The sequence below is a fragment of the Barbus barbus genome (genome assembly GCF_936440315.1).
Source record: "Barbus barbus genome assembly, chromosome: 45".
In the NCBI taxonomy this organism is placed as follows: Eukaryota; Metazoa; Chordata; class Actinopteri; order Cypriniformes; family Cyprinidae; genus Barbus; species Barbus barbus.
In genome coordinates this window covers 20,055,874-20,066,880 of record NC_136723.1, presented here as the reverse complement: position 1 = coordinate 20,066,880, position 11,007 = coordinate 20,055,874, and the positions used below count along the sequence as shown (strand labels likewise).

Below are 11,007 nucleotides of genomic sequence, written 5' to 3'. Positions count from 1 at the left end.
AAACAAGGAGAAAACTGAAATCATTGCATTTGGAAACAAAGATGAAGTTCTCAAGGTAAATGCATACCTTGACTCTAGGGGTCAAACAACTAAAAATCAAGTCAGAAATCTTGGGGTGATTCTGGAGACAGACCTTAGTTTCAGTAGTCATGTCAAAGCAGTAACAAAATCAGCATACTATCATCTCAAAAATATTGCAAGAATTAGATGTTTTGTTTCCAATCAAGACTTGGAGAAACTTGTTCATGCCTTTATCACCAGCAGGGTGGATTACTGTAATGGTCTCCTCACCGGCCTTCCCAAGAAGACCATTAGACAACTGCAGCTCATCCAGAACGCTGCTGCCAGGATTCTGAATAGAACCAGAAAATCTGAGCATATCACACCAGTCCTCAGGTCCTTACACTGGCTTCCAGTTACATTTAGGATTGATTTTAAAGTACTTTTACTCGTTTATAAGTCACTCAATGGCCTAGGACCTAAATATATTGGTGATATGCTCACTGAATATAAACCAAACAGACCACTCAGATCATTAGGATCGAGTCAGTTAGAAATACCAAGGGTTCACACAAAACAAGGGGAGTCTGCGTTTAGCTATTATGCGGCCCGCAGTTGGAACCAACTTCCAGAAGAGATCAGATGTGCTAAAACATTAGCCACATTTAAATCAAGACTCAAAACTCATCTGTTTAACTGTGCATTTGTTGAATGAGCACTGTGCTATATGTCCGAACTGACTGCAATACATTTTATGTATAATCATTTTCTTTAAATTTATTTTAAATCATTTTAAAATTCCTTGTTTTTATTATTTTTATTTCCATGTTTTTATTGATTTTAATGTCTATTTCACTTTCTTTTATGTAAAGCACTTTGAATTACCACTGTGTATGAAATGTGCTATATAAATAAACTTGCCTTGCCTTATGTCAAACCTACTGTAGATGGGTCAGTACAGATACCCAAAGTTGTAAAATGTAACTGTAAAAGAAGCTCTGAGCTATTCTAGGTCTTGAAAATATTATAGGTGGGTCAAAAAGTGAATATTCAAATGTTATTCTGAATGGGTGGTCGCTACTCTTTCTGCAAGTATAAAACAGAGTCGTGTCAGTGATGAGCTCCAGGAGGCCAAACTGACAAGCATCCTCGAACAGATTTGGAATAGTTCTCTGATGAAGCACGGAGTCTACTCCGTATTGTGCCGTCTCCAAAATGTCTATCTGGCGAGCGACAAATACGGACAATGAAATAATCCAATACTGCTTTCCGAATAACAATTTGTCTTGTACCAAATATGTAAAACCTGGAGCCGAGTACATTTTTGTGTACATATTCATTTCTACAATATCAATATTTACTGTGTTTCTCAACTTGTTGGTGATCATTTCCATCGCTCACTTCAAACAGCTCCACACTCCAACCAATGTGCTGATCTTCTCTCTGGCAGTGGCTGATCTGATCGTGGGACTGATTATTATGCCAGTACAGGGCATCAAATTGATTGAGCCATGTTGGTACTTTGGAGAAATATTTTGTTCAATATTTCCTTTTATTTTCTATGTGGTTATTACGGCATCTCTTGGTAATTTGATTATTATATCTGTGGATCGTTACATTGCTGTGAATGACCCTTTGCGATATCCAGCAAGGGTCAACACTAACAGAGCAGTTCTTTCTATTGTTGTAAACTGGGCATTTTGCTGCATATATTCTTTTTTTCTTTTGTATGAGACTATAATCTATCCAGAGAAAAATCACACGTGTGTTGGTGAATGTATACTTTTTATTGAGCTGGGATATATCATAACAGATGTTATAGTTACTTTAGTAACACCATGTTGTTTAATCATTTCTTTATATATGAAAATCTGCTTCATAGCAAAACATCAAGCTGAGCATATAAATTCACATAAAAAAGCCAAATCAGAAAAAAAGGCTGCAAGAACCTTGGGGTTTGTTGTCATAGTTCATCTTCTTTGTTGGATACCATATTATATAGCTGCTCTTACGCTTGGGCAAGACACAGGTGACTCTCTTGTAATTAATATAATGTATTGGATTTTATGCATGAATTCATGCTTGAATCCACTTATTTATGCAATGTTTTATAGATGGTTTCGAATATCAGCAAGATACATTTTGACTCTGAAAATATTTGAACCTTCATCAGAATACTTAAACCTTTTCATGCAAGAGAAATGATTTCAAGCTAATCTTATGGTCTTGAACGACTGTAAAACCTCTGCACAGTACACACAAGAGGGAAATTGTTCATGTAAAAATGTAATCGCCCTCATGCTGTTTCAAAATGTTATAACTTTCTTCTGTGGAATACAAAACATATTTTGAAAAATATCTCAGCATTCCTTAAAATATATCTATTTTTTTCCACAAAAAAAGAAATACATACATGTTTGAAATGTCATAAGGTTGGTTCAATTATATCAGATTTTTTAATTTTTGTGTGAATTATAGCCTTAAGCTCATCTGTTTCCAAACAGAATAGTTTGGGTTCTATTGTAATCTTCATTATGAAGAATAATCTCTATGTAGCACATATGGTTTTGAAATGTTTAGGAAGGGTATCTAATGACTAGATCAGTGTGACAGATCTGAGGATTTCAAATGATTAATATCATCTAAAGAAGCTTCTAAGCATTTATTAACTCAGAGTGGAAAACTGGTGCAAAGACAAATGTTTAGACATTAAGAGTCATGCTGCTGAATAGAACTAGTGCAAATCACAGTATAAAAATATGGCGTCTTCATGGACATTTTCAGGGTCTTTTTAAAGTTTGTTTTGGTCTGCTTTACTCTGCAAAGGCTGATGGTGACAAATCACATTGCAACTGAGACAGACGTTGTCTGACGAGAAAATGTAATAGTTTTTGTAATGTTCGAATGGTGTTTCAGAGATAATCATTAATTTAAGCGACTGACTCCTTAGCATTGAGCCCTGAGGTTCCAATTTCTTAAACATGCGATAAAAACAAAAGAGAGAAACTGGATGAACAACTACAGATTAGTGTAAGTTAAACTGTATGTGGTCATTATATTGGACAGTTATTAAACTTTTCATGTTCCCTGTTTTCCCAGTAGTGCCTCTAGATATTTGACTTGTCTAACATGCAGCTATGGACAGCAGTTTTGGTGGGCTGTTCATTAAAAGAGCCCAGTCTAGTTTGTCTAACAAGAATTAATGAGCAGATTTTCTTTCAATGGGTGGTGCTGTAAACACTGAATCTGGATCTGGTTGGCCAATTTACTTTGGATGCACCGAAATGAAAATTCTTGTCCGAAGCCGAATAAAATGAAACACTGGGCCGAAGGCTGAAGGCAGACTAACCGAACATGTTTTTTTGCTTTTTTTTTTTTTTTCATGTAGGCCTATTTTGCCATTTTTTTTTCACCATTGCATAAATTAAATAGCCAAAATGTGCTTTTTACTGTTTTGTCCTGCTTTTCAAAAAAAAAAAAAAAAATCAATTACAAAACAACAATTTAAAAATATTTACTTAACACTGAAAATTTTTTAACATTATCATACATTATACCAACAAAGTCAAGTCAATATTATTTGTATAGCGCTTTTAACAATGCAAATTGTCAAAGCAGCTTTACATCGGCTTGATATAAAGCTGGGTGGGTTTATATCAGCTTTAAAGTATTTAGACGGGGAAATAGTTTGTCGAAATAGTGTCATTCTCCTCTGGTCAGACAAAATCAGCAGTTTAAATCTAGGCTAAAGCAGAATCAGATTGTGCAAAGGACTCATCTGGTTCCTGTGGTCTTGTCCTGATGACCGTCTTGGAGACAGGGTCTTCACTGGGGATCAGTCTCTGGGGCTCATCTAGGTGTCCTGGCTGTAGAGGTCATCTCTAGGTGCTGATCCACCATCTGATCTGGATACGGACTGGATCTGGGTGGCTACGGTGACCTCAGAATAAGAAAGAAACGGACTAATATTAGCGTAGATGCCATTCTAACAAGTACATCAGGTGTTTTGGGAAGTGTTCCTGGTTCCGGTTGACCTAATTAACGCAGCCTAACGATCCTTTAACGGATTTGAATTATAGAAATGCGATAGTGTATTATGTGTAAGCCAGGTTAAAGAGATGGGTCTTTAATCTAGATTTAAACTGACAGAGTGTGTCTGCTTCCCGAACAGTGTTAGGCAGATTGTTCCAGAGTTCTCTTCTCATCGGAGACATGAGATGCAGCGCTAAGTAGTCTCTCGCTGTCTGTTTCGTGCTTGTAAAGATTTTTGCATCTTTTTCTGACAGTTTTGAATACACTACAGACATGTTTGCTGCATTTGATCGTGTCATGTCGGTACAATTTATTCGGTCTTTTCACTTATTCTTAAATATACAATTTCAGTTTGCGAAAATTCGGTGCATCCCTACAATTTACTTTACATTTACTTTCTTTAAACTGACCTAAGGTACACAGGTCATGGAAACTGAGGTTATTGTAGGGCCCTATGAAATCCGTTTTATTGTTTCCCAAATAGTTTTATTTTGTTCTGTTTTAATTTTTCTGGATACCCATTTTCTAGACTCTGTTTTGATGGTTAAATTATATTAATTAGAAAGCATGTCTAATTAATTTAAATGAAACTTACAATTAACCAGCTATTAAACAGCGATTTATTAAAAGTTTAACAAAAATTACATTTTTAAGGCCCTATGAAATGTTTTATTTTTCTGCTAAATAAATTCGGGTAAATAATTTTTCTGGTAAATATTCCTTTAAAAATAATGTTTTAAAATAATTTTAGAGTTGTACTATATAAAGTAATATTTCTGTTACAGATTCTTCAAGTTAAACTGAACTTTTATTTTGACAGGCTGCTGTGAAAACCTTTAGGTTTCTGTTTGTATATGATATGACGATAGCTTTACTCAAAAGAACTAGTAAAATCCTCAAAGTGATTCTCAGAGCAGCTCTAGAGATTGTTTGTGTTCATGTACGCATATTGCACTGTAAAAACTATAGGTTCCTTGAGGCACCTTTTGGGGTTCTTCTCTTTGCCACGCCGGTGGAACCCTCTGTAGAGCCTCTAGGCACCGTTTTAAAAGGGGTGGTTCTCTGAGGAACTTTAACGGTTCCTGGAGGAACCCTTTTATTTAGAATGGTCAGGAACCACCTTGGGTGCTTCGAGGCACCGTTTCCTAATTTCAGTTCTTTTAATTTTGCACCCCCCAGCCCTCCCACTAGTTTATTGTTCTTGCTATTGACATTTTTAATAAACAAACTGAAAAACTAAAACAAATGCATATCAAACATTGTTTATTTATAAGCAACAACAATATACATAGTTTCAAATAATCACCTTAAATAGTCAATACTGCACATCACAATCCCATTCATGGAAACAATGGTGTTAACAGTGTTATAAACAAAACATTTACACCTTGACATAACTGTAAAGAAATAAATGTGACTCAAATATCTTAGAACTTTAAAATACATGTACCTCAAAAATAGTACAATTTAAATGAAGTTAAATTACAAATTTAATTAACATTTTATGTACGGTGCAATCAATGGTGACATTTTCTTTCCTGTTCTAAATGGAGGTCACTGATTGGGAACATTCTCACAGGACATTTTAAGAAATTGATAAGCCTCAAAATAGCTGTATGTAGCTTAAAAAACCTTCACATTTCCAGGTTTCTCAGCAGCGGAAGTCGTCATAGTTGGTAAACTTTGAGAGCAGAGAATGGGAGAGTACCACAAATATAATTTTTGCATTCCCATTTGCTCAAATAGCAAAAGAAAAACTGTGATAGCATTTTCACGACTTTCAATCAAAGGAAAAAATTGACAGAGACTGAAAACAGCAGTCAGAAGAGAGAACAATGTCAAATTTACCGTCCCTCCCATAGACCCTGCATTAGAAACACCCTCACATTAGCGTTAACTTTTTTTTTTTGTAATTAGATACAAATGTGATAATACAAAGTATAGTGTTATAAATGCGCACAATTTTTTTAAAAATCAAAATGTATATAAAAAAAAATATATCAAGGATTTACAATGCTGATAATCGCTGAAATACATCACAGTCTTGTGAAAAGGGTCTATTATCTCCTCCTGAATGCCCAACAGACACAGTAGAAAAATAGTGCACTTTAGTGTACTTGTAATTGCTTTTCTGTATAATGTTTAATAGAACATTATAGGCACTCATAGTAAGGTGAACTCATGTAGGCAGGTTCGTCAGCAAGTAGCTCCTCGTGATGAGCGAGGAGTCTGAGTTTGTTGCTGAGCAGCGCGCTCTCTGATTGGGCTAAGCCTAGCCAGTCATCAAGAGAGTTCAGGACGCGCATTCCGCTCTGCTTCAGAGGAGAGAGAGCAGCGTCCATGCATTTCGTAAACGTGCGAGGGGCCAGACTTAAGCCGAAGGGCAGGACCGTGAATTGGTACGCTATCCCCTTCAATGCAAATCCTGAAAGGCTTCCTGAAAGTGAAAATAAGCATCGAGGCGGACTGCGTACCATGAGGGATAACTCGCAGTTGGGGGCCGGGGAGTTTAATACCACACGAGTGTGAGAGTAAGTAATGGGGGAGAGGGCAGTGAGAGGAGGAAAATTGGCCTGATATTGAGGTAAGTTTTGTATGTTTTTCGACTTTATTGCACTGCATAGTGGAACAGTCAAAACACAAACATGACAATTGCTCTCGCCATCCGCAACAGGCAGGGGGCGTGGTGAGCACACACAGCGGAGGAAGCGGACTTCTTCAGTGGCTCGTCTTCGGTGCTGGGTGCAGCTTTCCTCCTCCGAGAGACAGCGTCAGGACGCGGCTTCGATTCTGGTGCCGGTGGTCTGCCGTTTCTGTCAGATCGGGGTCTCTGGCCCTTCGAACTCTGATGGCGCTTCGGCCACGGTTGTCTTGACCTCACCGCCGGCTCCTGTTCGCACGGAACAGGAGCAGAAGAGGCGTGTGGTCTTCCCACGCGCTGCGCTGAGGAGGAGCGGGAACATGCAGGAGGTTCCACGTTGGAGCGCTTTGGCAGGAAGTGGCTAATGGTTTTCGACTGCTTCTGCGCTTAACAAAGCGCTCTGTGAACGTCTCCTCCGCCGCTCCGAAGAGAACTGAGGGATTCATGGGAGCGTCCAGAAGGGCCGTTTTCTCTGAGTCCTTTAACTCGGTCAGAGTAAGCCACAGGTGACGATCTAGCACCACAAGATTCCCTATATTGCGGCCGATGCTGTCACCTTCGTCGCTCTGAGGGCCAGATCCGTGGTGTGTCGGAGCTCTTTAAACACTTCAGGGTCCGGCTCGTCCTCATCCAGAGACTTGAGCAACTTGGCCTGATATACCTGGAGTATCGTCATCATGTGCAGTGCTGAAGCTGCTTGGCCCTCCTCGGAGAAAGCCTTGCCAGCGAGGTTTGCAGTGGCGCTGCAAGGATTAGAGGTGAGAGACGCGTTGTTTTTCACTCTCCAGTTCACCGTGGCTGAAGGACAGAGATGGGCAGCGATGGCTTCTTCCACGGGGGGAGGGTTTGACATACCCCACTTGGTCAGCTCCGACCACAGAAGGCCATTTTTATCTCGTCGTGCACCTCGGGGGGGGGGGGAGTGGCTGGGTCTCCACGGTGTGTCTTTTCGGCCACGATCCAACTGGACATACCACTCGTCCAGATGGCTTCTGGCCGGCTCGGCAGGAGCCACCCACTCCAAACCGAGCTCATCCACTGCCTTGGACAGGACGCTTAGGAGCTCGACATCACTGTGATGGAGGTCCCCTGCATCGCTGCCGTGGGGCGCAGTGTAATCCACCGGGCTGTTAGACCACTCCTTTCTCACAGACGCTGCCACCAAAATGGCATCATCGTCCTCATCAGCGCCCACCATGGCACCGAAAGACTCCACATCTTGAGTGTCGGGGGAGGGGTGGAGATCAGCGGTCATGAAGCGCACTGGAAGGGGACCTGCAGCAGGGGGGTGAGGAGTGTGTGGGCACTGAGCCGGCATGGGCTCGTCACCTGATCCTGACAGATCCGCATCAGAAACTCGCGGCACTTTCCTCCTTAGAAAAGAGGCTGCAGAGGAAGAGCGCGGCAGAGTTAGTTGGGTGAGTTCATCGCCTTGGACGATGGCCACACGGAGCCTGAGAGTCCGGTGACTCATATGCCCGCAGTGGGGGCAGTCCGACCCCCCCCCCCCCCAAGCGCCACCTCTGCGTGGGCACGACCCAGGCAGAAGATGCACAATTCTTGGCCATCAGAAGATTCGATTGGCTCCGCACAGGAGAGGCAATCGCGAGTCATCTTGCTTCCGAAGCTCACTGGAACACAGCAGGGGAAGATAAGGCGTGTCCGCTGCAGCGTGTATATCACGGTGAGTAGTCTTGTTGATAGGCTTCTTGCTTCTAGTAGAAGGTTGGCTGAATAAAAAGATTCTGAATGGATAACGTACAAGCACTGCCTTACATAGAGTGGGATTCCCGCTTATATTTCGCACGCTTGAACACCATTGGCCAGTTTCACTAACGTGATTCAATAAGGCTTCAGTAGTTTTCGAGGAAAATGTATTTCCCATAGCAATGTAGAGTGACCGAATTGAAGGGGAAGCCAGTTTTATACATTGTGTAAATTACCCGAAATAATAGGCTAAAGTTAATATCTTATTAGACAGCCTAACGTTACAGGTAACATGGATGTGTAACTATTTAACAAACGTAAACAACAACAAATAGTTCAGAAAAGGAAAAGAAGTTACAATGGCTAAAAGTGAACATGAGGAAAGCTGACTAAAAATTGCCTGTGATTTAATAGCCTGGAGTACAACAAGGACTTAAAGGGATAGTTTACCCAAAAATGAAAATTCTGCCATTAATTACTTGCCTTCATATTGTTCCAAACCCGTAAGACCTTTGTTCATCTTCAGAAAACAAATTAAGGTATTTTTGATGAAACAACGGTCTTATTGATGTGGAACGACATGAGGGTAATTAATGACAGAATTTTAACGTCAAAGTACCTCTTATGAGTTTTTTTGGGCAAACATTTGACTTGTAAGATGCAGTTTCATGAGATCAAAGTACCTCTTGTGAGAATGGGAGAGTTTATGTGAAATTACTCTAAACACTGGGTGAAGTAACCTCCCCATTACTTAAATTTGATGGTGTTTTGACATTTTTAATATGTGAATGTATTTGATGTTTAAATAGTTAAGATGCAGTTTCATGAGCTCAGAGTACCTTTTGTGAGAATGGTAATATTCAGGGACATTAACCTAAACACTGGTTGAAGTAACCTCAGATAAATTATTACTATTATTTATTAAATTATTATTTTATGGTGTTTTTCCTTTTCATCAGCTTTGTGTATCTTGAGAATTAAAATGCATGATTATGTAAGGTATACCATGTAGAAAATTTCTATGTATTTATAATTTTAAGGTATTTTCACAATATTGTTGTATATTTCATTAAAAGTTTTAAAATGTGGCAGTGTTTAGTGTATCATCATTTAATAATTTTGTCCTTTTATTTTGGGGCAACAGGGAATAAACAGGCGCTATAGCGATCTATCACAACACATTAAAGAGCCACAAACGGTATTTATTGTTTGAAATTCTTAAAAAAATAAAAATAAAAACAAAATCTAAAAGCTAAGACTTTTTCATACACTGTAAAAAATTTACAGACCTTCCAACTCAAAATTTTCTAGTGACTGATTGCGTCTAAATGTTTCCATTGGCCCAATTGCAATTTCTGCTATCAATTGTGGCAACAGTCTGTTAACATTGGCTCAATGAGAAATATGTTGAGCCAATGGAAAAATTTAAATGTAATCAGTCACTAGAAAATTTCGAGTTGGAAGATCTGTAAATTTTTTACAGTGTATGAAAAAGTCTTAGTTTTTTTTTTTTTTTTTTTTTTTAAGAATTTCAAAGTTGGGAGGCCTGAATTTTTTTTAGTGTACCAAAAGTAACCTGCTCTGTCTTGTCTGTCGGCATGTTATTCGTGTCCTTTTTGCTCCGCGATGTATTTTTACTGCATGAGGACGTGGCGTGAGAGCGGCATGGCTTGTCAGACATAGCAACAGTAACTAATGGGGCAGGTCTTTGCGAAGGGTCAAGATAATTTATTTGTACTTCTAATAACTTAATTGACACAACACAATTGCATTTTCTTTTTTTTGTATACGTTATCTGCAAAAAGGTGAAAAAGAAATGATGACCAGTCACTGACCATACATACTTTCCAGTATATACAGTGCCCTCCATAAGTATTGGAACAGTAAAAACAAAATTGATCTTTTTTTGGCTGTGGAGTCAAGACCTTTGCAAATATGATTAAAAGATGAAAATGAGACAAAACTACATTTTATTATTAGCCGTTTCAACACATACATGTTTTACCAAATAAAAAGACAGCACTTTTAGAGTTCATCCCAGTCATTGATGTGAGAATAAGTATTGGGACAGTTGAACATAAGACAGATATAAAGGATTAAAAGCTATCATTTAGTTGCAGATCCCTTGCGCACAATCACAGCAGTGAGTCTGTGACCCATAGACATCACCAGACTCTTGGTCTCATCCTTTGAAATGCTTTTCCCGGCCTTTAATGCAGCCAATTCCAATTGTTGCTTGTTTTGGGGAGTTTCTGCCTTTACTCTCCTCTCCAGCTGGTGAAATTCATGTTCAATCGGATTTAAATCTGGAGATTGACTTGGGCAATCTAAGACTTTCCATTTCTTTTCCCTTATAAATTCCTTGACTGAACTGGAAAGGTGTTTTGGGTCATTGTCCTGATGCAATATGAAGCTCTTCCCAATGAATCTGGTGGCATTTTCTTGAATATTGGTAGGCAAGATGGTTTTGTACCCTTCCAAATTCATTCTGCTTCTGTCATTATACATTAAGTCATCAGTAAAGTTGAGAGGGCCTGTTCCAGAGGCAGCCATGCATGCCCATGCCATGACACCACCTCCACCGTGCTTTACAGATGAGGCTGTATGCTTGGGGTCATTGCAGTTCC

The 11,007-nt window shown here is 39.4% G+C and overlaps 1 protein-coding gene across 1 annotated transcript; it reads left to right on the top strand.

Moving 5' to 3' along the window:
- Nucleotides 1–1,215: 1,215 nt before the first annotated feature.
- On the top strand, nt 1,216–2,205 carry LOC306864278 (trace amine-associated receptor 13c-like; the record flags this gene model as incomplete). Its single annotated transcript, XM_079408199.1, has 1 exon — nt 1,216–2,205. The coding sequence occupies one exon, from the start codon at nt 1,216–1,218 to the stop codon at nt 2,203–2,205; it is 990 nt and encodes a 329-aa protein (XP_079264325.1).
- Between the last annotated feature and the right edge of the window lie 8,802 nt (nt 2,206–11,007).